At 39.9% G+C, this 26,894-nt stretch overlaps 1 protein-coding gene across 2 annotated transcripts in view; it reads left to right on the top strand.

Moving 5' to 3' along the window:
• Nucleotides 1–4,648: 4,648 nt before the first annotated feature.
• LOC144227850 (solute carrier family 22 member 10-like) overlaps nucleotides 4,649–26,894 on the top strand; it is a 36,679-nt gene continuing 14,433 nt past the window's right edge. For both annotated transcript variants that reach the window (XM_077759604.1, XM_077759603.1), the window contains exons 1-6: nucleotides 4,649–5,050; nucleotides 5,990–6,093; nucleotides 22,341–22,495; nucleotides 22,595–22,763; nucleotides 24,449–24,572; nucleotides 25,036–25,151. In XM_077759604.1, the coding sequence (XP_077615730.1) occupies nucleotides 4,649–5,050; nucleotides 5,990–6,093; nucleotides 22,341–22,495; nucleotides 22,595–22,763; nucleotides 24,449–24,572; nucleotides 25,036–25,151 (1,070 nt within the window). The remainder of the gene's footprint in view (nucleotides 5,051–5,989; nucleotides 6,094–22,340; nucleotides 22,496–22,594; nucleotides 22,764–24,448; nucleotides 24,573–25,035; nucleotides 25,152–26,894) is intronic.

The raw sequence follows: 26,894 nt of genomic DNA on the forward strand, positions 1-26,894 counted from the left end.
AAAATTCAACACCCTTTCATGATAAAAAAAAAAACCCAACAAATTGTTTTTTTTTTTAATATAAGGAATATACCTCCACATCATAAAGGTCATATGTGAAACACCCACAGCTAATATCGTAGTCAACAGTGAAGGATTGAAAACAAACTCTTCTAAGGTCAGGAATAAGGCAAATTTACCTACTCTCAACACTCATTCAACATAATACAAGAAATCTTAGATAGAGAAATCAGGCAAGATAAAGAAATAAATGGAATTCAAATTGGAAAGGAAGAAGTAAAGTTGTTATCTGCAAATTATATAACCCTATATATAGGAAATCCTAAAACTCAACCAAAGAATTTTGGAATGAATCAAGGAATTCAGTAGTCAACCCACAAGTATTAGTGGCATTTCCATACACTAACGATAAATTATATGAAGAAAAAAATCCCATTCATATTTAAAAAAAACAATAAAATGTTTAGGAATTAGGTTAGCATAGTATTCTTTGGTATAGTGCTCTTGGCTAATATTTTTCTTTTATTATTTTGAGTATATCATTTCACTCTCTCTGGCCTGCAAAGTTTCCATTCAGGTTTCTGGTAATAGTGTTATGACAACTCCTTTGTATGTGATGAGTCACTTTTCTCTTGCTGCTTTCAAAATTCTCTCTTTGTGTTTGACCCTAAACAATTTCATTATAATGTGTTTCAGTTAAGCTCTTTTCAGATCTAACCTATTTGAGGTCTTCTGGGTCTCATGAATCTGAGGTCCATTTCTCTCCAGTTTGGGAAGTTTTCACCCATTATTTCTTTAACTTTTATTCTTTTCTCTTCTTCTTGGATACCCACAACACATATATTATTTCCTTGGCTGTGTACCACAAAGCCCATAGACTTTCTTTACTCTTTTTCATTCTTTTTTCTTATTTGACTGGGCTTATTTTCCAGTTTCTTGATTATTTCTTCTGCATGGTTGAGTCTTCTGTTGAAAATTTCTATTTAATCCTTTAGTTCACTCATTATATTCTTTGGCTCTAGGATTTCTGTTTGGTTTCTTTGGATGGGTTCTATTTCTTTGTTGAATTTCTTCTCTTCCAGATTTATAGGTTTACTTTGGCAAGAAAAGATCTTCCCTAGTCAGCTCAGCTTGGGGTACTGGCTGGGTCAGTTGGTAGCACACTTGGACAGGTGGGGCCTGTTATTGGAATCTCTAGTTGACAAGACCACTGACTATTATTCTTGGAGGTTGGGGCAGAGCTTCTTCTGGCTGGGCTCTACCTATAAGTGGGGATGGTGTGTATACTCCCTATTGGGTGAAGCAGCTGGATTTACTCTGTGATCAAGTGAGGCCACTAGCTGGGCTCTGCAATCACTTCTGGTTGGGTGAGATCACAAACCTTTCCTTGACAAGGTGGTGCCATGAATTGGACTTTGTGATTGGCAAAGCTTCATACTAAGTTCTGCAATTGCTCTTGGTTGTTGGGATCTTAGGCTATGCTCCCTAACTGGATGGTGGTGTTGGGTGGACTTTGTATTCAAGTGGGCTTCAGGCAGACCTTCACAGTTGGATGAGGCCTCAGACTATACTCTATGATTAAGCAGGGCTGTAGGCTGTGCCCAAATTTGAGTGGGTCTGCAGGCTGGACTTCATGATCAAGTAGTCTGATGACTTCTGTACTGTTGAGCAAGTTGGCTGGCTGGGTCTCTGGTTGAGAGGTGCCACCAAGTGTGTCCCACAGTTGGATGGGATTAGAGGCTGTGGTTGGGCAGGTTTGCTGTCTGGGCTTCCTTGTTGTGTGGGGCTCCAGATAATTGGGTGGTGTCACTAGATAGGACCTGCTTGAGGCAAAGCCATTGGCTGGGCTCTGCTGTGGGGTGTAGTGTTTGCCTGTGCTCTGTGGCTGTGTGGTAGTCTGGGCTCTGAGGCTGCTTAGGGTCACGGTTCAGGGTCCCTGGTTACGTAGAGGCCACAGGCTATTCTTAACAGTTGAGAAAGACTTGGTCTTGGATGCCTTTCCTGGTGAGACCACCGGATGGGCCCTATGGCTACCTGGGTTCACTTGCTAGACTTCCTGGTTTAATAAGAATGGAGGCTACAACCAGTTGTTGGGCAGGACTGTGAATTTGCTTTCCTTCCTGAGCAGGGCCCTATAACCAGCTCCACAGCTGGTATAGTTTATTGGCTGGGGACCCAAATCAGGCAGAGCTACCAATTGAGCTCCCTTTCAAGATGAGGCGACTGGCTGAGCTCTGCAGATGGGCAGAAGCACTGGCTGGGTTGTCTTCTCAGTGCCCCGGCAAGCAGGAATATGTTCTGTCAAGATCTAAGCACTGGTTAATGCAGCTTTGTCCCTTCTTCATCTCTAGCTGATTCCCAGTAGTGGAGCCCTGTGGTTTTCCCCCATAATCCCCATGAGGTGATATCTGACTGGACCTTCTGGGAAGCAACTCCCAATGCTGAGGGAAGTGATGTCTACCTTGAGTTCTCTTTTTCTCACTGGAGAAACTGTAGGCTCAGGGTGGAGTTTTTCAGTGTAACCATATTGGTCAGAGTGTAGCTACTCTTCTTGCTCTTCTCATGTGATCATGTGGTTCAACTGTTGCTTCAACCTCACTCCTGGGTTCTGGAATTTCCACAATGGTATCTTTCTATGGACAGTTGCCAGTTGATCTTCTTTTGAGGGGGACTGAAGTTGGGAGCAGCTTATGTTACCATTTTGATGATGTCCCTTTTCCATATTATTCTTTGTATACAACAATTTTTAATTAGGAGAAGCTTAAAAAATGGAAAATAGTTTAATAGTTGCCAAAGGTAGAAAAGAGGATGACAGAAGCAGGAAGGAGGTATTACTTATAACAACAGTACATGAGGGACACCAGTGGAGACAGAACTCTTTGTCATTTTGAATGAGGTGGTGGGAACACTACGTTGCACATGTGATAAAAACCATATAGTAGTAAACACATACACACACATACACACACACACACACACATACACACACACGCACATACAGGTAAAACTGAAGAAATCTGAACAAGATCAGTGGATTTTATCAGTATCAATATCCTAATTGTGATATTATACTATAGTTTTGCAAAATATTACTTTTGGGGGAAGCTAGGGGAACTGCAGGTTCTCATTATTTCTTACAATTGCATGTGATTCTACAATAATCTCAATAAATCTTTCTTTTTCTTTCTCTCTCTCTCTTTCTCTTCCTTCTTCCTTCCTTCCTTCCTTCCTTCCTTCCTTCCTTCCTTCCTTCCTTCCTTCCTTTCTTTCTTTCTTTCTTTCTTTCTTTCTTTCTTTCTTTCTTTCTTTCTTTCTTTCTTTCTTTCTTTCTTTCTTTCTTTCTTTCTTTCTTTCTTTCTTTCTATAGGCTTCACCCCAGCATGAAGCCCAACATGGGGCTCGAACTCACAACCCTGAAATAAAGACCTGAACTGAGATCAAGAGTTGGACATTCAACTCACTGAGCTACACAGGTGCCTCTCAATAAACATTTCAATTAAAAAATATCTAGGGATGCTTGGATGGCTTAGTCATTATTAAACATTCAACTTTGGCTCAGGTTATGATCTTGTGGTTCCTGGGTTCAAGCCCCACACTGGGCCCTGTGCTGACAACTCAGGGCCTGGAGCCTGCTTTGGATTCTGTGTCTCCCTCCCTCTCTGCCCCCTCCCTCCCCTGCTCATGCTCTGTCTGTCTCTCTCAAAAATAAATAAGGATTAAAATAAATAAATAAATAAATAAAATAAAAATAAAAAATACCTAAGGGATTAGAATTTTATATGCAAACTGTAAGTATAAGAAACTTGAAATGGCTATTTAAATATGAGCAAACACATGCTTAAAGTCAAGAAACAGTATCAGAAATAATGAAGCTTCATTCATAATGATGAAACCACCAATTAATCAGGATTCTAAACACTAGCCCAGAAAAGATCCTCAAATGTACTATGTAAATGAAAAAAAAAATAAATCTGAGATAATAAGCCTTTACATGAACTTACCACTGCCTTCCTTCTGTGTCTACCTTGCAAGGAATCTAAAATTCCTGGTGTGACTGAAACTGAAGTGTAATATCAGTTACCAAAAGGTAGTAATTGTACCACATTCCACTTTGTTTTGATTAACAACAAAGGACCATATTTATTAATTATCTTAATCTAAATTCAGTCATAAACAAGAAAAATATTTGATTTTTCTTTCCACAGAAAAATCACACAACCATTCTCTTTTTATTGCTCAAATTTCATTTTCTGGAAACGATTAAGGACTGCATGGTAGGCTTATTTTAGTTTATTTGGAGAGTTACATACATGACAAAGTCCAATGCTAATTTCAGAAGATCACTAAGGGGAAACATGTTCACAGATTAAAACTTTTAACAGATTTCTTTGTCAACAAAAGTGTCTCTGGTAAATTATTTTCTCTACAACTCTACTAAAAAATTAACAATTCCTGATTCCAAGAGGTCTGGGGTTTCTGTTTCTACTGCTCTGTTGCAGGAGAGATGTGAGTGAGGTCTAGTGATAAGAAGCTGGTGCGAGGTCACACTGACTTAGTGTGAATTAATGACAGGAAACCCATTTCTCCTTTTGAATTTATCTCCATAAAGGCATTGTGTCTCCTCTTGAGGATCACCTCTTCACATTCAATGGCCTTTCAGGAGCTCCTGGATCAAGTTGGTGGCCTGGGGAGATTCCACATCCTTCAGTTAGTTTTAATTGTTCCATATATACTGATGGTATTAAGTCATTTACTTTTGGAGAACTTCACTGCAGCCATTCCCGCTCATCGGTGCTGGGTGAACATCCTTGACAATGACACAGTCTCTGATAATGATACTGGGATCCTTAGCCCCGATGCCCTCCTCAGAATCTCCATCCCATTGGACTCAGAACTGAGGCCACAGAAATGTCAGCGCTTTATCCATCCCCAGTGGCAACTTCTTCATCTGAATGGAACCTTCACCAACATGACTGAGCCAGACACAGAGGCCTGTCTGAATGGGTGGGTTTATGACCAGAGCTCCTTCCCCTCCACCATTGTGTCTGAGGTAAGAGGCCCCTTTTACTTCCTGTGAATACTAGGTCTGGGTATTTAGAATGACAGAAGTTCAAGTTCAAGTTTGAAGAGGTTCAAGTTTTCAGTTACTGGGTAGATATACTATAGTCAGCTCTCTTTCATGCTTTTAGCAAATAGTGATTGCATATCTTCCTTTTTTTAAAAAAATTAATGTTTATTTATTTTTGAGAGAAGAGGGAGGGGGAGAGAGAGAGGAGACACAGAATCCGAAGCAGGCTCCAGGCTCTGAGCTGTCAGCACAGAGCCCGACACGGGGTTCGAATCCACGAACTGTGAGATGATGACCTGAGCCAAAGTCGGGTACTTAACCGACTGAGCCACCCAGGTGCCCCATGATTGCTTATCTTCTTAATTGCCAAGCACTTACATTGAATTTGAGGCCAGTGAAATCAACCAACTAGACATGAATTCCACTATCAGAGGTCTTTAAATAGAAGATGAATGGTGATGATTAGACAAACAGGTACTTGATATAATGTGTTATTTTCTGGTCACTTGTTCTCAGGCTAGTTGCAAATTGGAAAACCCTGTATCAATTAAAAAATAATCTCCATGCCCTGGATACTTCTCAGAGAAGCAAATCAGTGTATTTCACTCTAGATGAAAAATGCAGGCATCAGTATTCTAGAAAATCCCCTCAATGTTTTCAGTGTGTGGCCAAGATTGAGAATCCCTGAGGTATGGAATGCTAAGTGAATATAAAGATCGACCCTAATACAACCAAGAGATTTAGTTGAAGATTTCTAGAGAAAGTCATGCTTAAATTGAGACTTCGATGATATAGGTAATCCTACATTTAGGAGAGGGAGGCTGGGGAGCATGTCCACTGATGGTTATTTTGTAGGAAACGAACACCTAGGGATTGTAAACTGCTATGAAACTCCCCTGTGCTGGTTTCCTTCTCTTTCAGTGGGACCTAGTATGTAGTTATCAGTCGCAGAGATCAGTTGCTCAATTCCTATTCATGGCTGGAATGTTGGTGGGAGGCTTCATAAACGGCCATCTCTCAGACAGGTGAGTGTCTCCAGCTCACTGCTGCCCTTATTCTATGGTGTTTTCATCAGCCTATGATTAACCCTTTCATAAAGAAGTCTTTACTGAGTTCCAATATGCAATCTATACTGTTGTGGGTTGCCCTGGTTCCCATGGAGCTAGAGATGGAAGCGGAGAATTATAGCGTGTGATAAATGCCATCTTGTTGCAACAGATATCTCTGCGCAGGACAGAGAAATGATATCTCCATAAGACCTGGGGGCATTTCAGAACAGTATTTATAAGGAGGTACCATAATACTTTTCATTTAGAAAGATGAGAAGGAGTAACCTGTGGGCAGGGAGGGAAACGTACTCCAAGACAGAGGGATCTTGTTTGAAGACAGAGTTAGCACACAGTCAGGAGATAGAGGTCTTCAGCATAAACTAGCAGGGCTGACAGACACGTGCAGAACTCTCTACCCGACAACAGCAGAATACACATGCTTTCCGAGTGTATGTGGAACATTATTCAGGCTAACCTGCATTTAAGGCTCAAACCCAGGAATCAATGGAGTTCAAAAGACCAAAATTATACAAAGCATTTTCTCTGATTACAACCGAGTGAAACTAGAAATCAATAGCAGAAGCAAAGCTGGAAACTTACAAATTCATGGAAATTAAACAGCATGCTTACAAAAAAACCCAATGGGTCAAAGAAGAAATCACAAAGGAAATTCGAAAAGACTCAAAGATGAATTAAATAAAAAATCCCACGTACCAAAACTTACGGGATGCAGTAAAGACAGTGCTCAGTGGAAATGGATAGCTATACACACCTACATTAAAAGAGAAAAAGGAGGAGCACGATGTCGGCAAGAGGGAAGACTAGGAGGTCCCCAGGCTTATCCACACATAGAAGCAAGGGTTTATCAGTCATTCACAGACAAAATGCCTTTGTGGGAACCTTGGGATTAAGGTCAGAGGTTTCAAAAGCTCAGCAGAGGCCAAGATGGAAAAGGGCAGCCTTGAAGGCAGGGCTACCCTCTAGTAGCAGGCCTGTTGATCATGGTCTTGGCTACGGACCTGAAAGGAGCCTGCCCCCCGCAGACCCAGTTCTAGCCTCCACTTTTCTATGATCCTACCACAAGCCTCATCCACCAAGGGACCCAGGAAGTGCCCTGCTCATTGGTGACCTTGGTAATAGACTCACTGTTCTCAGACCCTAGCACAGAACTTGCAGCAGCCCTGTGACCCTGCTCACCAGGCTTCAGGACAGTGTTGCCGGTCCAGGGGCCTGGCACAGCCACACCAACCCACACTGCCAGTAAAAAGGCCCATTAACATGGTCTGACTGTGGATTTTTGTCCCTTCACTTTTTTGTCACTTCAAAGCACCTATAGCAGCCACACGACCCAGCTCCAGCCTCACTCAAACGTGATCCTAGTGACAGTTCTATCAGTCTGGGGACTCAGAAGGAGGTCTTCACCTGACAAAGCCAGCTCTAGAGTCAGGACGTGTCTGATCCTTTAAATATAAGGGTGTAAGATCATGAAGACTCAGGCAAATGAGACACCACCAAAGGAAACTAATCAAGCCCCAGGAGCTGCCCCTAAAGAAATGGAGATTCATCAACTTATTTTTTAAATTACTATTATTTTATTTTTTACTTTTTTTATTGTGTGTGGTGTGTGTGTGTGTGTGTGTGTGTGTGTGTGAGAGAGAGAGAGAGAGAAAGAGAGAGAGAGAGAGAATCTTAAGCAGCCTTCATGTTCAGCATGGAGCCTGACATGGGGCTCCATCCCACAACCCTGGGATCATGACCTGAAGCTGAAATCAAGTTAGATGCTCAACTGACTGAGCCTCCCAGAAGTTCCCTTTTTAAATTTTTTAAAAAAACTTTCTTAAAAATTTTTTTATGTTATTTATTCTTGAGAGAGTGAGACAGAGCATGAGTGGGAGAGTGAGAGAGAGAGAGAGAGAGAGAGAGAGAGAGAGAAAAAATACAAAGTAGGCTCCAGGCTCTGAGCTGTCAGCACAGAGCCAGAAGTGGGGCTAGAACCCACGGACCATGAGATCATGATCTGAGCCAAAGTCATACACTTAATTGACTGAGTCACCCAGGTGCCCCATTTTAAAAAATTTTCCATCAACTTCTTGAGAATTCAAAATACAGTAAAACCTTAGGTTGTGAATAACTTGTTCTGTGAATGTTCCACATGGCTAGGAAGCATTTCTAATAAATGTTAACTTGGTAAATGAGTGATGTCTTGCAATATGAGCAGTACATGGTGCCAAATGTCACATGATAACAACTGAACTGAATGTTCTTCTCTCTTTCTCTCTCACTGTGGAATTGTGTGTGATTATCTACCATGCTCAGATGCTTGGTCTTGGGCCACAGTGTTTGGCAAAAATCAGAGATTTTTCAGAATGTTAGAAGATGCCAAGAACAGGCTCTAGTGTATTTTTTTTTTGTCACTTAAAATCACCTATAGACAGTCCTTTTCTTTTCCATAAGAGAGTAAGCTTAGGAATGCTTTGCTTCCTTCTAAGTCAGGCTGCCTGCAGATATAGACCATTTCCTCTGCTGCCTTATTGCCAGTTACATTATATGACAAGAGTTTGTTAGTACTGTATTGTAGTCAACATCCGTGTGAGTGTATACAATGGCCCCCATGCAGAAAAAGGTTGAAAAGAAAGGCGGTAAGAAGGATATGATTATGGAGGAAGTTAAGGAGGAAATCATCGAGAAGTATGACTGAGGTAAGCAAGTGTCCGAAACTGCAACATTTTATAAGAAGTCTACCTCTGAATTTCATCTGCAGAGGAGAAATAGAAAGAGGCAGAGGAATCCTTCACATCATATGAGATTAGGGAGACGAGTAAAATGTGGGAAACAGTGAAATATTTTGTAGAAAAGCACCACCCAAATAAGGCGGTAGCAGTGAGAGTGATGTTTAATGACAATGTAATGTCACATTTCTGTAAACTCCTCAAAAGAAGACAAAAACAAGTGTCCTTGGATAAATTCCTTGGTAAAGTTGAACAGAAAGAAAAAGATTCCACTGAGCCAATAGATAGCAGTGATTCTCTTAGCGATAGTGAAAGTCATCCTACAAAATAACCATCCTCTCTTTTGTCTCCCCCCACACCAGACACGAAGGTTTTTAAAGGTAAGTGCAGGTTAATTTGTTTATTTTTCTTTATATTTTGTATTTTCTTTATCATTTTGTATTATGTTACAATATTGTAATCATTTTTATATGAATATTTGGAGGTTGTGGAACAAGTTGTCTGAGTTTCCATTATTTCTCAGGGGGAAATTCATTTTGATATACAAGTGCTTTGAGTTATAAGCATGTTTCCAGAATGAATTATGCTCAGAAATCAAGGTTTTACTGTAATTATCTTAAAGAAGTTCAAGAAATATAAGAAATCACAGACAACTAGATGAAATCAGGAAAACAGTACATGGACAAAATGAGAAGTGTAATAAAGAAACAGAGAAGATTAAAAAAAAAAAAACAAACCAACTAGAAATCCTGGAACTGAAGAATCCAGTGACTGACCTGAATAATTCAATAGAAAACTTCAACAGTAGACTTGATAATGCAGAAGAAAAAAAAGTGAACTTCAGGAGAGGTCTTCTGAAATTATCCAGCTAGCAGAAGAGAAAGGAAAAAAGTTGAGCAATAGTTCAAAAAGCATATGGGATGTAAGGGGCAAAATCACATACTGCATGGGACACAAAGAGATAATGTATGCATTATGGATATCCTAGAAGAAAAAGAGAGACAGAAAGGGGCGGAAAGCTTAAAGAAATAATGGCTGAGAACCCCCCAAATCTAGGGAGGGAAATGGACATCTTGATTCATGAAGCCCCAAAGTTTCCAAATAGGTAGAACCCAAAGGGGTCGATGCCAAGCCCAGTAGCTCTAAATTATGAAAAGTTAGATAAAGAGAGAATTTTGAAAGCAGCAAGAAAAAAGCAGTTTTTCACATACGAGGGAGCTCCCGGAAGACTACTGACAGATTTCTCAGCAACCCCACAGGCCGGGAGTGGGTGGGATGTTGTATTCAAAATATGGATAGAAAAAAAACCTGTCAACCAAGAACACTTTATTTGGCAAAACTGTCTTTTCATAGCATATGATTTCATTCACGTGTGGAATTTAGGAAACAAAACAAATGAAGGGAAAAGCAACAAACAAAAAAGGACCCTTAACTATAGAGAACAAGTGGGTGGTTGCCGGAGGGCAGGGTGAACTCGTAAAGGAGATTCGGAGTACATTTACCATGATGAACACTGAGTAATGTACAGAATTGGTGAATCACTATATTGAACGCTTGAAACCTGTATGATTAAAACACATTAAGTATACTGGCATTTAAAAAAACTATAAACAATGGGGCGCCTGGGTGGCTTAGTTGGTTAAGCATCCGACTTTCGCTCAGGTCATGATCTCNGAATGAGAGAGAAATAAAGTCTTTAGACAAAACCGGGGGAATGTGAGGGCGCCTGGATGGTTCAGCCGGTTAAGTGTCAGACTCTTGGTTTCGGCTCAGGTCATGATCTCACGGTTCTTGGGTTCAAGCCCAATGTCAGGCTCTGTAACAGTGTGGAGCCTGCTTTGGACTCTCTCTCTCTCTCTCTCTCCCTCTTTCTGTCCCTTCTTGGCTCTTGTTCTCTCTCTGCTCTCTGTCTCTCAAAATAAATAAATGAACTTAAAAAAAAAAACCCAAAAACCCTGAGGGAATGTGTTACTATTAGACCTGTCTTATAAGATGTGCTGAAGGAATTTCTTCAAATTGAAACAAAAGGGAAGTAAATAAACAGCAAGAAAGTTTATAACAGGGTTGGGAGTTCCTGGTCCAAGACGGTGACAGAGAAAGACCCTGAAGTCCCCCTTCCACGGAATACACCACACTACACCTATATATTGAACACTTCCTCCTGAAGAAGAACTGAGGGCCAACTGAACAGCACCACAGGAGACAGACAAAAAAGCAAAGAAAGCAGCAAGGGAGACCGGAAACGTGATGACAAAGAGAACCCCTTCCCTGACACTGTGAATGGCAGTGGGGAGGGATAGTGTTGAAGGACTGGGAACAGATTCCTCTGTCCTTGGGTGCAGAAAAAGAAAAAATAAAAAAGGAACTAATATTACATTGTATAATAACTAACTGGAATTTAAATAAAAACTTGAAAAGGAAAAAAAAAATAATAATTAAAAAAAGAAAAAAGCAGAATGACTAGAATGACACCAGCCAAACAGGAGAAGCTGTGGGAAGACTCTCCAGGTCGGGGGGGACTGGAGAATTACATGGCGTATGTAATTCCCCCTCTACCTTCAATGCCCAGAGGAGGGCAGGGTCTGGATGCCATAACTGGCTTGCTGCCTCCGTGAGATCTGGACCCACAAGCCCCCACCAGCCCTGGCTGAGCTGGGGCACAGAAAATAAGCTACAGATTGTTTTCCTTTCATGTCTTCCTTCTTTTTCTTTAAAAGGCCATGGTTTATAAAAGAGAGTGGCGTATCAAAGAGCCAGCCCTAGAACTTTGCCAAGCAGGGTGGAGACGGGCTGCTAGAATGGTCCTCAGGAGAGTGGGGCGGCTGAACACGGTCCACACTCCCCTTCCACCTTGAAAGCACACACCAGAGCATGGTCTGGGCCCCCTAACCAGCATGTCACCTCGGTGAGACCTGGGCCTCTAGCCCACACCATCCCCAGGCATCCCACCAAGGACAGTGTGCCCTGGTTTTATTTGTTTTTGTTTCATTTTATGGATTTGTTTATATATATATTTTAATTCCAGTATAATTACTTTGTTTGGTCGCTATGGCCCCAGTCTCTGTACTAAGGGAACACAGGGACAAAGGGCCCCAGAACACGTGGACTCCAGTAGGCTTGCTAGGACATCTCTGCTGCAGAGCACTCTGGAACCTCTCAGCTGATGTCCACTTCAGATCCAGATGGAGTGCCCTGGGAACCCCAGGCCTATGCTTGCATCAGTTTCAGCCTCTCTGCCAGGGCGACCGCTGTCTGGAGTGCCCCAGGACACTTGCACCCACACTGGTCTCAGCTCCTGTCATCTGGCCAGGACATCCCCTGCACCGAACACCTCGAGACACACTGGCTTGCACCCAGTTCGGCTTCAGCTGCCCCGGCAGGGCACAGTTTGCATGAAGAGCCCAGGGACCACACCGAGCTATGCCCATTTTCGCTTGTGTCCTTTCAAGATCTCCCCTGTGCACAAGGCCCCAAGACCTTCTGGTTTGTGCTCTGCCTCAGCTCCAGCTACTTCTTCTGTGTGCCCTCTGTGCAAAAAAATCCCAGAACCTCCCAGTTTACGTATGCTTCCGCTTCAGCTATTCTGCCAAGGTGACCGCTGTGTGTAGGGTCTCCTGTCTCCTCCTCCCCCAGCTTGCACTCACTTTAGTTTCAGCAACCCTGTCAAGGGACCCCCTGCAGAGAGAACTCAGGGACCTTCTAGCCCACATAGTACATCAGCTCCAGCCACCCTGCCAAGGTACCCCCTGCACACCATGCCTGGGACACCCTTGTTTTGCACCCATTTCAGCTTCACCTGCCAGGGGGCCTTCAACACAGAGAACCCTGAACACTCCAGCCTGCATCCACTTCAGCTTTGGCTGTTTTGACAGGGTGCCTGCTACGTGGAAAGCCCCAGGACACCCAGCCCACACGAGCCACAGGTCCAGGCATCCAGCGAAAGTCACCAGGCATGCATAGTCTACACTGGGGACAATCAGACACAAGACTATTCCTTCAAGTTTAGGAGACGTGGCTGTTCTGCCAAATCCATAAAAACAAACACAGGAAGTCAAGCAAAATGGGGAGACAGAGGAACATTCTCTAAAAGAAAAAAAAAGGAAGAAAACTTCAGAAAAAGAATGAAATTAAATGGAAATAAGCAATATGCCTGATAAAGAATTTAAAGTAATGATGATAAAGATACCAGACTGGAGGGGCGCCTGGGTGGTTTAGTCGGTTAAGCGTCCAACTTTCGCTTAGGTCATGATCTCGCGGTTCGTGGGTTCGAGCCCCGCGTCGGGCTCTGTACTGACTGCCAGNTCTCTCTCTCTCCTAGAAATAAATAAAACATTAAAAAAAAATTTAAAAAAAAAAAAGATACCAGACTGGAGAGAATGGAATAACTCACCATACCTTCAATAAAGAGATAGAAAATATTAAAAAAGACCAGTCAGAGTTGAAGAATACAATCATTGAAATAAAAAACACGCTAGAGGGAATCAACCGTAGGTTAGAGGATGCAGAAGAACATATCAGTGATCTAGAAGACAGGGTAATGGAAAGCACCCAAGCTGAACGGCAGAAAAGGGAAAAGGATTTTTTAAATAATGAAGATAGGTCAGAGAAAGACAGATATCATATGATTTCACTTGTACATGGAATTTGAGAAACTCAGCAAATGAACATAGGGGAAGGGAAGGAAAAATAAGATAAAAACAGAGATGGAGGCAAACCATAAGAGACTCCTAAATACAGAGAACAAACTGAGGGTTACTGGAGAGGGGTGGTGAGGAGAGGATGGGTTAAATGGGTGACAGGCATTAAGGAGGGCACTTTTCGGGATGAACACTGGGTGTCATATGTAAGAGATGAATCACTGGGTCCTACTCTTGAAGCCAAGACTACACTGTATGTAAACTTGAATTTAAATAAATTTTTAAAACGATACAATAGGCCAAGTGATTTCTTGAACAACATCAAGTGAACAAACATGCACATTATAGGGGTCCCAGAAGAAAAAAAGAAAGAAAGGCCTAGAAATCTTATTTGAATAATAACTGAAAACTTTCCTAACCTGGGGAAGGAAATAGACGTCTAAGTCCAAGAAGCAAAGAAAATTACAAACAAGTTGAACTCAAAGAGGCCCATACCAGGGCACGTAATGAAAATGACAGAAGTTAAAGATAAAGAGAGAATCTTAAAAGCAACAAGAAAGAAACCAAAAGTAACCTACAAGGGAAAACATACAAGGCTGTCAGCTGAGTTTTCAACAAGCCAGAAGGGAGTGACATGATATATTTGAAGTGCTGAAAGGAAAAAAATCTACAGCCAAAAATACTCTCTCTGGCAAGGTTATCATTCAGATGTGAAGGAGAGATAAAGAGTTTCCCAGACAAACAAAAATAAAGGTGTTTATTACTACAAATGAACTTACAAGAAATGTTAAGGGGAGGATTTTTTTAAGTGGAAAAGAAATAGCTATAATTAGACATAAGAAAACTATGAATAAAGGATGTAAAATATGACAAGATATATGTAAAATGTGGAAGAGATAAAAGAAAGGGAAAAGGAAAACCAAAAGAAAAGGAAAAGAAGAAAGAAAAAGAAAGACTTTTTCTGTTTTTTTTTTAATAAAGAATCTATATGAATTTGAAGGACCCATCAAATTAATATAGACTACTATTTACTTAGGAAACATCACATGTAACAATATGTGAACCTCATGGTAATCACAAACTTACAAACTTAAAACCTATAATAGATACACAAAAGATAAAGTGAAAGAAAGCCAAACATAACACTACAGAAACTCATCAATCACAAAGAAAAAGAACAGTAAAAGAAAAAAGAAAGAGAAAAGAACTACAGAAACAGTCAGAAAACAAAGTGACAATAAGTACATACTTATCAATAATTACTTTAAATGTAAATGAGCTAAACACTCCAATAAAAAGACATAGGGTGGTGGAATGGATTAAAAAAAAAACAAAAAAAACAAGACCCATCTATATGCTGCCTGTAAGAGACTCATCTCAGACCTAAAGACACATGCAGACTGAAGGTGAAGGGATGTAAAAAGATATTCCATGCAAATGGAAGCCAAAAATAAACAACAACAAACTGAGGCAGTAATCCTCATATCAGACAAAATACACTTTAAATAAAGACCAAAAAAAAAAAAAGGTAAAGAAGGACATTACTAATGATAAAGAGATCAAACAAGAAGATATAACAGTTGCAAATAACTATGAATCCAACACTGCAGGACCTAAAAACAAAGCAAATATTAACAAGTTTAAAGAGAAAAGTTGATGGGGCGCCTGGGTGGCTTAGTCGGTTAAGTGTCCGACTTTCGCTTAGGTCATGATCTCGCAGTTCGTGGGTTCGAGCCCCGCGTCGGGCTCTGTGCTGACTGCCAGCTCAGAGCCTGGAGCCTGTTTCAGCCTGTGACTCCCTCTCTCTCTGACCCTCCCCTGTTCACGCTGTCTCTCTCTCTCTCCTAGAAGTAAATAAAACATTAAAAAATTTAAAAAAAAAGAGAAAAGTTGATGATAATACAATAATAGTAAGAAACTTCAACACCCCACTTACATCAATGGATAGATCTTCCAGGCAGAAAATCAACAAGGGAACAGTGTCTTTGAATGACACATTGAACATAACAGGTGGACATAACAGATATATACAGAACATTCCATCTAAATACAATGGAATATACATTCTTTTTGAATGCACATGAAACATTCTTCAGAATAGATAATATATTAGGTCATAAAACAAGCCTCAATAAATTTGAGAAGATTGAAATCATATGATGCATGTTTTCTCACCACAACAATATGAAACTAGAAATAAATCAGAAGAAAAAATGGAAAAAACCCACAAATATGTGGAGGATAAACAACATGATATGAAACAACAATGGGTCAATGAAGCATTCAGACAAGAAATAGAAAACTAACATGGAGACAAATTTAAATGAAGGCACAATGGTCAATAATCTTTGGGACACAGTGTAAACAGTTATAAGAGGGAAATAGCAATACAGGCCTGCCACAAGAAACAAGAAAAAGCTCAAATAAACAACTTAATCTTATGCTGAATGAACTAGAAAAAGAAAAACAAACAAAGGCCAATGTGAGTAGAAGGAAGGAAATAATAAAGATCAGAGCAGAAATAAATGACATAGAGACTAAAAAAGAAATCAATGAAATCAAGAGCCAGTTCTTTGAAAAGATAAACAAAATAGATAAATCCTTATCCAGAATCATCAAGGGGAGGAAAAAAAAAGAGTCAAATAAAATCAGAAACGAGAGAAGTCACAGCTGACCACAGAAATACAATGGATTATAAGAGAAAAAAAAAGAAACATATATTTGGACAACCTGGAAGAAATGGATACATTCTTACAAACACTCAATCTTCCAAAATTGATTCAGGGAGACATAGAAAATCTGAACAGCCTGATTACAAGTAACAAAGTTGAATTGGTAATTAAAAAAAAAACTAGCAAAAAGAAAAAACAAAACAAAACACAAAAAACTAGCCACTCCTGACCCTACTCCTGCAAAAAGTCCAAGACCAGGATTCACAGGTAAAGTCTACCAAACATTTAAAGAAGAGTTAACACCTCAAACATTAAAAAAAAAAAAAAAAAAGAAGAGGAAATAAAGCTTCCAAATACATACTATGAAGCTAGCATTACCCTGATACTAAAAGCAAAGACACCACACACACAAAAAAAGAAAACTACAGGCCAACATCCTTGGTAAGCATAGATGCAAAAATCCTCAATAAATATTAGCAAACTGCATACAAGAGTACATTCAAAAGATCATTCATCATGATCAGGTGGAATTCATTCCATGGATGCAAGGGTTTATGGTTCAATAGTCACAAATCAATCAATGTAATATACCTTATCCACAAAATGAAGGATAAAAATCATATTATCGTCTCAATAGATGCAGAAAAAGCATTTGACAAAATTCAACATCAATTCATGATAAAAACTCAATAAAAGGGGGTTAGAAGGAACATACCTCAACATAAAGGCCAAAAACGAGAAACCCACAGCTAACATCATACTCAATGTTGAAAAACTGAAAGCTTTTCCTCCAAGTTCAAGAACAAGACAGAATGCCCACTCTTCCACTTTTATTCAACATAGTACTGAAAGTGCTAGCCATAGCAATCAGACAAGAAAAAGAAATAAAAGGCATTCATATTGCTAAAGAAGTTAAACTGTCACTATTTGTAGATGACAGGGTACCATACACAGAAAATCCTAAGAACACTACCAAAAACCTCCTAGAAGTACTAAATAAATTCAGTAAAGTTGTAGGACTTTAAATACCCAAATTAAAATCCAGAAATCAATAGCATTTTACACACTAATAACAAAATAGCAGGAAAATAAATTAAGAAAACAAAACCACTTATAATTGCACCAAAAAAAAAAAATACCTTGGAATAAACTTAACGAAGAAGGTGAAACTCTTGAATGCTGAGAACAAACTGAGGACTGATGGGAGTGTGGGGGAGGGGAAGGAGGGTGATGGTATGGAGGAGGGCACTTGTGGGGATGAGCACTGGGTGTTATATGGAAACCAACTTGACAATAAACTATTAAAAAATAAAAAAATAAAAACATTAAAAAAATAAAACTAATGAAAGGAATTGAAGATGACACAAACAAATGGAAAGAAATTCCAGGCTCATGGATTGGAAGAACAAATATTGTTAAAATATCCATATTATCCAAAGCAATCTATAGATTCATTGTGACCCCTATCAAAATACCAACAGTGTTTTTTGTTTGTTTGTTTGTTTGTTTTTTGTTTTTGCAAAACTAGCATAATTAATACTAAAATTTGTATGGAACCACAAAAACTCTGAATAGCCAAATCTATCCTGAGAAAGAAAAACAGGCCTAGAAGTATCACAATCCCAGATTTTAAGATATACTACAAAGCTGTAGTAATCAAAACAGTATGGTACTAGCACAAAAATAGACATATAGATCAATGAAACAGAATATCATAATAGAGAGCTCAGAAATAACCCCATGATTATATGGTCAATTACTCTATGACAAGGGAAGCAAGGATATACAGTTTGCAAAAGACAGTCTCTTCAATAAATGGTTCTGGGGGAAGTGGACACCTACATGGAGAAGAATGAAACTGGACCACTTATTAACAGTCTACACGAGGATAAACTCAAAATGGATTAAGCACCTAAATGTGAGACCTAAATTGTTTTTTATTTAAAATTTTTTTTATGTTTTATTTATTTCTGAGAGAGAGAGAGAGACAGCATGAACAGGGGAGGGTCAGAGAGAGAGGGAGACACAGAATCTGAAGCAGGCTTCAGGCTCTGAGCGAGCTGTCAGCACAGAGCCTGACGCAGGGCTCGAACCCCCAAACCATGAGATCATGACCTGAGCCTAAGTCGGCCGCTTAACTGACTGAGTCACGCAGGCGCCCCTGTGAAACCTAAAATTGTAAAAGTTCTGGAAGACAGCACAGGCAGTAGTTTCTCTGACATTGCTGTAACAACATTTTTCTAGATAGATCTCTCCAGACAAGGGAAACAAAAGCAAAAATAAACTATTGGGACTACATCAAGATAAAAACTTCTGCACAGCCAAAGAAACAATTAGCAAAAACAAAAGACAACCTACTGAATGGGAGGAGATATTTTCAAATGACATATCCAATAAAGGGTTAGTATCCAAAATATATAAAGAACTGATACAACTCAACCCTCCAAAAAACAAATAATCCAATTAAAGAATGACAGAAAACACAATCATTTCTCCAAAGAAAACATACAGATGGCCAACAGGCACATAAAACGATGCTCAACATCACTCATCATCAGGGAAATGCAAATCAAAAGTACAATGAGATAGTACCTCACACCTGTCAGAATGGCTACAATCAAAACCACAAGAAACAACAAGTGTTGGTGGGGATGTAGAGAAAAAAGGAAGAATCACACTGTTGGTGGAAATGTAAACTGGTACAGCCACTGTGGAAAAGAGTATGTAGTTTCCTCCAACAATTAAAAATAGAAATACCATACGATCTAATAATTCCACTGTTGGGTATTTACCTAAAGAAAATGAAAACACGAATTCAAAGTGCATACTCTTCTGTTTATTGTAGCATTGTTTACAATAGCTAAGATGTGGCAGCAACTTCAGTGTCTATTGAAAGATGAATGGATAAGAAAGATGGACTATTAAGCTGTCATAATAAAGGATGAGATTGTGCTGTTTGAGAAAACATGGACGGGCCAAGAAAGTATTATACTAAGTGAAATAAATCAGACTGAGAGAAACAAATACCATGTGATTTCACTCACATGTGGAATCTAAAAAATGTATGAACAAAAAAAAATCAGAGTCAGACTTATAAAAATGGAGAACAAACTGACGGTTGCCAGAAGGTTTGGGGCTGGATGGGAGGATGGGAAAAATGGGCGAAGGGGAGTGGGCTTCTAGTTATAAAATAATTAAGTCAAGAGACTAAAAGACACAACATAAGTGTTGTGTCAATGATAAATATACAATGATAAATATAGTCAATGATATTGTAATAGCAATGTATGCAGACAGATGGTCGCTATACTTGTGATGAACAAAGTATAGCATATAAACTTGTCAAATCAGTATTCTGTACAGCTGAAATTAATGTAACGATGTGTATAAAGTATGCTTAAAATAAATAAATAGAAAGAAAAGAAAAAGGTATATAAAAGAATAAATCTCACTGTTAACAATAGATATAAAGACAAACAGAATATTGTAATCCTCTAATAACGGCATGGAAATAACTTTTAACCATGGTGTATAAGTAAAAGATAAAGACAGTAAGACTCATCATAAGCACAGAACTTTCTAATGGAAATAATATAAAAAGAGGTAAAATCTGACGTCAATTACAGAAAGTGTGTGTGTGGAGAAATAAAGCCTAGAGTTTCTGTGTTGGAGCCTAAAACAGACTTGTAAACTACAAAATATTTTATGTGAACCCCGTGGTAATCAGAAAAAAGTACAGTAGGATACACAAAATGTCCACCAATGGATGAATAGATTTTTAAAAATGTGAAAAAAACGTGGTATATGTTTCCAATAGAATATTATTCTGGCTTAAAATAGAATATATATATACATACATATATATGTATATATATACATACATATATATGTGTATATATATATGTATATAGAATATATACATATAAATATATACACACACAATGGAATATTACTCACTGTAAAAAGAATGAAATCTTGCCATTTGCAACAATGTGGATGGAGCTAGAGTATATCATGCTAAGCAAAATAAGTCAAAAAAGACAAATACCGGGGCGCCTGGGTGGCTTAGTCGGTTAAGCGTCCGACTTTCGCTTAGGACATGATCTCACGGCTCGTGGGTTCGAGCCCTGCGTCGGGCTCTGTGCTGACTGCCAGCTTAGAGCCTGGAGACTGTTTCAGTCTGTGACTCCCTCTCTCTCTGACCCTCCCCTGCTCACGCTGTCTCTCTTTCTCTCCTAGAAATAAATAAAACATTAAAAAAAAACAAAAAAAAAGACAAATACCGTATGATTTCACTCATATGTGGAATTTAAGAAAGAAAGCAGATGAACATAAAGGAAAAAAGAAAAAATAGAGAGGGAGGCAAACCATAAGGGAGTAGAGAACAAATTGAGGGTTGCTGGAGGGGAGATGGGTGGGGAGTGGGCTAAATGGATGATGGGCATTAAGGAGGGCACTTGTGATGAGCACTGGCTACTACATGTAAGTGATGAATCACTAAATTCTACCCCTGAAGCCAATATTACACTATATGTAAATTAACTAGAATTTAAATAAAAACTTGAGACAAGAAAAGAAATAGCAGAATGGGTGCCTGGGTAGCTCAGTCAGTTGACAGACCGACTCTTTTTTTTTTAATGTTTGGTTTTGAGAGAGAGAGAGACAGAATGCGAGCAGGGGAGAGGCAAGAGAGGGGGAAACACAGAATGTGAAGCAGGTTCCAGGCTCTGAGCTGTCAGCACAGAGACCAACCTGAGGCTTGAACTCGTGAACCATGAGATCACGACCTGAGCCAAAGTTGGGTGCTGAACTGACTGAGCCATCCAGGTGCCCCTAAAGTTTTTGTTTTTTTTTTTAATGTTTATTCATTTTGAGAGAGAGTGAGAGAGAGATTGGAAAAGAGGGAGACGTGGAGGGGCAGAGAGAGAGGGGGACAGAACATCTGAAGTAGGCTCTATGCTGACAGCAGTGAGACCAGGTGGGACTTGAACTCATGAACCATGAGATCATGACCTAAGCTGAAGTCAGATACTCAACCGACTGAGCCGCTTAGGTACTCTGGATGATAAAGTTTTAAAACTGTTTGTCTACATTATAAACAGGGATGGTACTCTTGAGATTTCTGTTGTTTCAGTTGTTGATTTGTCAGACTTTCCAGGTACAAAGAGTCACTTGTTAAAATTCTCTAAATTTCAGGGGCACCTGGGTGGCTCAGTTGGTTAAATGTCCAACTACGGCTCAGGTCATGATCTCACAGTTCGTGGGTTCGAGCCCCGTGTCGGGCTCTGTGCTGACGGCTAGCTCAGAGCCTGGAGCCTGCTTCAGATTCTGTGTCTCCCTCTCTCTCTGACCCTCCCCTGCTCATGCTGTCTCTCTCTCGGAAATAAATAAAACATTAAAAATTTAAAAAAAATTCTCTAAATTTCAGAGTATCCTTTCATTTTTTTCTTAAGTTTTGTTTGTTTTGTCTTTCCACAAATTCTTTTTTTTTCTTTTCACATTTTTTTTTTCCTTTTCACATTTTTATTTAAATTCTAGTTACCATACAGTGCAATCATGGCTTCAGGAGTAGAATTCAGTGATTCATCAGTTACCTACAACACCCAGGGCTCATCACACCTGTTCTCCTGATACCCAGCACCCATATAGCCAAGCCGCCACCCATCTCCCTCCACCAACCCTCAGTTTGTTCTCTGTATTTAAGAATCTCTTATGGTTTGTTTGCCTCTCTTTCCCCCCACCCCACCCATATTGTTGCAGGATTCTCGCACAGAGAGTCGTGACACCGAGGCTTTTCTTTCCAGGAAGCAACTTAATTCGTGCCGGCACCACTCAGTTCGGTTCGTCCCCAAAGAACTGAGCGGCCCACATCACACGGCATAGTTTTTTAATACATTTTCTATTTTTTTGTCTCCCATATATGGTAACACACATAAACATGCAGTGTGATTAAGTTGTCTCAGTTTGCAAGGCCATGGGGAATGTAGGCACCTAGGCGCATATCTAGGTGGCCTTGAAGTCTTCTCTCCTCTCTTCTTCAATTTTTTTTCTCTCTCCTTAGGGAGGGGTTCCTACCACAATATGTTCATCTGTTTTGTTTCTTAAATTCTACGCAAGAGTGAAATCATATGTTTACTGGAACTTCCCATGGCTCCCGTAATCTAACCTGACTCTCTGTTTCTTAGGTTTGGGAGAAAGTTGATTCTCAGGTGCTGTTTATTACAGCTTACCGTCTTTGGGATGAGTGCGGCGTTTGCTCCCAGCTTCCTCATCTACTGCTCACTACGCTTCCTGTCAGGCTGTTGCTCCATCGGCGTCATGATAAACAGTTCTATTCTCAGTAAGTCAACGGTTGTGATCTCCATTTCCCAAGCCTTGAATTTGACCCTGAAATTTCCCCTTTATCTAACGTTACTATCCCAACCGGGTTTTGTTTCAGTCATAGAGTGGATAAGGCCCCAGTCGAAAGTCCTGGCCATAATACTGATAAGCTGTGCCTTAAGCCTGGGACAGGTCCTCCTGGGAGGGCTGGCGTTTGCCTTTCGGGAGTGGCGCACTCTGCAGACGGTGGTGTCCGTACCTTTCTTTGTCTTCTTTCTCTCCTCAAGGTATGGCCCTTCTTTCTCTTTTTGTCTTATGGAAACCTGGGATGAAAATGAAGACTGAATTGGAATATATTGATTTTCTTATTCCCTGGACCTTTTCTTTTTTTAATATTTTTATTTCTCTCTAGGAGAGAGAGAGAGAGACAGCGTGAGCAGGGGAGGGTCAGAGAGAGAGGGAGTCACAGACTGAAACAGGCTCCAGGCTCCGAGCTGGCAGTCGGCACAGAGCCCGACGCGGGGCTCGAACCCACGAACCGCGAGATCATGACCTGAGTGAAAGTCGGACGCTCAACCGACTGAGCCACCCAGGCGCCCCGATCCTGGAACTTTTCTTATTGTCTGGGCCTAAAACCCATGTCTCTTATCTGTTCCAACCTGTGCAGTTTGATAAGCAGAGCAGGAAGTAACAATGACCTTTCAGCCTGGGAGTTCTAGGTGTTTCTGTTTGGCCATCTTCAGAAAAATATAGACTACAAGTCTAGAAAGTATAGTTTATATTAAAGAAAAGAATATTGGAATAACTCTATGACCGTGACACTGGGTAAGACTTCAGAACAAAACAAAACAAAACAAAATAAAAACCTAGAACTCCTAGGCTCAGGTTATGATCTCGCGGTTCGTGAGTTCGAACCCTGTGTGGGGCTCTGTGCTGACGGCTCAGAGCCTGGAGCCTGCTTTGGACTCTGTGTCTCCCTCTCTTTGCTGTTCTCTCACTACTCTCTCTCTCTCTCAAAAATAAACAGTAAATATTTTTTAAAAATATAGACTCAAATATTTCAAAAAGAAATGCCTTTAATTCTTTTTTGGCTTTGGAATGAAGGAGGTTATGGTAAAATTTTCAGGTTTTAATTTTTGTAGGTGAAATTGGATAAAAGGAAGAAGCAGCAAATTTATTCATGTAGCTGTTTGATAAAAGAGAAACATTGTTTCTTCAGTACTAAAACCTGGCATGCAGATTGGATGATTTATTTACATCATGTGTTCAGCACTCCCTTTTTGCTTAAATGATTTTAACGAACATTTATTTATGCATAACCTCATCCCTATAGTTAAAACCATCTAAAGGAGAGTCAGATTTAGTTTCTCAGAAAGATGAGCTCAGAGAGAGAGAGTGGAGGATGTAATCCATGCCAGACTCATCCGTTATGTCAATATATCCTCATAATAACCCTAATGGGAAGATGGTACTACTATACCCATTTTATTGATAAGAAAACTGAGGTGGATGTAAATAAGTAACTGACTTATGTAGTAAGTTACCAACGTAGTGACAGGAATACTTCTTTGTTGGGCTTTAAGCTTATATAATTTGGTGACTTCCTTTTTTTTTTTTTTAAAGACTATATATTATGAGCACAAATTTGATAGAACTCATGCCAAGCTTTGGAAGGGAATTAATGCGTGTGAGGAACTCTCAAGCTTAAGCTCCCTAAGCTTCTTTGAAAGTCTGCTGAGTAAGCAGAGAAGTGAGTTGGCTCTGAAGTCTTTGTTCCTAACCATGAAGATGTACTGCAATGAACTGGTCTTTCTCATATTTTCCTAGTATTTATGAAACAAAACTTGAGTTTCTGTTTCTAACTCAACAAGTGGTGGATATTGGGTGGGAGGCAAAAACATCTGTAGTCAATCATCATAAGACAAATAAGCAAGAGAAAGTTGACTGCACTTGTGTGCTCTTCCTCCTTCAGGTGGCTTGTGGAATCCGCTCGGTGGCTGATTATCAACAATAAACCAGACGAGGGCTTGAAGGAACTTAGAAAAGTTGCACACAGAAACGGAATGAAGAATGCTGGAGAAACCCTGACCGTAGAGGTGAGCAGGAGATGGAAGATGATTAGTGGGTCGGAGGGAAGACACAAGTTGACAATGCCTTCTCCTTATTGAGATAGAAAAGCCATTTTCCTAAAAAGGGTAGCCAAGAAGGTGAGCCCAGTTCCCTTCTCTTTTACGGCCACCTCCCACAGAAGCAGCTTTGAACACTGTGCAACGACCTCTTCCTTAAGTTCGCTTCCTGATCTCAATCTATAATCCATAACTCTCATGGATGGCTTGCCCCTCTCTGTGGCCTCATTTTCAAAATATCATTTTTGCTGCTTCACATCCTGGAGTCCCCTTAACTCTCTACATATTCCTTTGTATCCCTTTCACGCCTGTGATTGCATGCAGTTACGCTGGAAAGAAAGGGAGCATAGCTCTCTTGTCCTATTGGGTGTGGTCGCTCATCACAATGTCTGGCACTATGTGGGCAAATGATACATGTTTGTTGCTGTTTAAGGCTTTAAGATCTATCATGAAAGATGAGCTGGAGGCAGCACAGACCAAAACTACTGAGTGTGACTTGTTCTGCACCCCCGGCCTGCGTAAGATAAACTGTCTTCTGCTATTTGTGAGGTGGGCTTCACATAGTGCATGACAACGTTAAAAATGTGGGGACATGAATCAATTTATTTCAAAGGTTATAAACAGTGGTGTGTGTGTGTGTGTGTGTGTGTGTGTGTTGATTTGGAGATAAAAGATGGCGAAAACATACCAAGCATTGCAGCGCTTAGAGACGGGCAAAGGGTTATAAAAAGACTTGCACGGAACTGACTATATGATGAGTTAATTGTGTTGTGTTCCTCCACAATCTCATCACTGGAGATGGATGGTGATGACTTCCAACCACAGTACAGATTTTGGCACGTAGTTTCCTTCGTTTTTTTCCAATTTTAATTGAAGACCATCTTACCAATAGTAATGCAAAGAGATCATGAATACATACAGCTTGATAAACATTTCAATGTGTAAAAATGTAACCAACGCCCAGATCAAGATAGAAAATCCCAATTCTCCAGAAGGTCCCCTCATAGATCACCTACACTGAGAACCATCATCACACTGGCTCACCCTCATTCCCTCCTCAAGGTCCACTCGCACACCAAATAAAACTTACCAACTTACCATCACCACAGAGGAGCGTTGCTTAGTCTTGACTTGCACATATTGTAAATGATAAACTGGTTTTGTGGCAGACCCCTTTCTTCAAGTATATTTATGCCAGATTCATCCATTTTGTCCCAGGTAGCTGTAGGTGGCTATAATCCCTAATGCCTCAGTTTTCCATTAGATGAACATACTACAATTTCTTTGTGTACTTTGATATTGCTGGGCTTGTATTTGTTTCCAAGTTGGGGCATTGGCCCCATTGGCAGTAGGACTTCTCCAGAAAATCTTTTACATGATCTCTTGAGAGATGTAAGTCTTTACTTTGGTAGGGTTGGGGGGATTTTATAATTCCGACTTTTTTCAAGATTTACCCCCCCCCACACACACACAAAAGGCATATGGGATGATACATTATATATCCACTGCCAAGCTTAAGAAAGTAACTATTGAATTTTACCATTTACTTCTTCCGAGGCGTACCCAAGGAGACTGTGTCTTCATCTTTTTTTTTTAAAATTATTTATTTATTTATTTTTTAAATTTTCTAATTTTTTTTTAAATTTATTTCTAGGAGAGAGAGAGAGACAGCGTGAGCAGGGGAGGGTCAGAGAGAGAGGGAGTCACAGACTCTGAAACAGGCTCCAGGTTCTGAGCTGGCAGTCAGCACAGAGCCCGACGCGGGGCTCGAACCCCCGAACCGCGAGATCATGACCTAAGCGAAAGTCGGACGCCTAACCGACTACGCCACCCAGGGGCCCCTGGTTTATATGTTTTTAGTCCATTCTGAAAATCTTCATCTTAAATGGTATGTTTAAGTTATTTACATAATTTATATATAATGCATTTACTGATATGTTTGGGTTTAATTCACTGTTTTACTATTTGTATTCTTGTGCCCTCTTCTTTTTTCATTTTGCTTTCCTTTTCCTACCTTATTTCAGGTTATTTTAAAAATATTGGTATTAAATTATCCTTGTGTTTTTGATTATATCCACTTGGAGAAGATTTTATTAATGGTATTCTAGAGATTACAAAATACATAGTTAACTCCTCACAGTCTACCTAAAATTAATATCTTACTTAAATATCTAATTTAAATAAATTAAATAGAATGTAAACAAATTACCACAACATAAATCCTATTATTCTTTCTTCTTACTCCTTCAGATTGTAATTGTCAAATACATATATATACATATATAATTATAT

The sequence above is a fragment of the Crocuta crocuta genome, unplaced genomic scaffold, assembly GCF_008692635.1.
Source record: "Crocuta crocuta isolate KB4526 unplaced genomic scaffold, BGI_CrCroc_1.0 scaffold53, whole genome shotgun sequence".
NCBI lineage: Eukaryota > Metazoa > Chordata > Mammalia > Carnivora > Hyaenidae > Crocuta > Crocuta crocuta.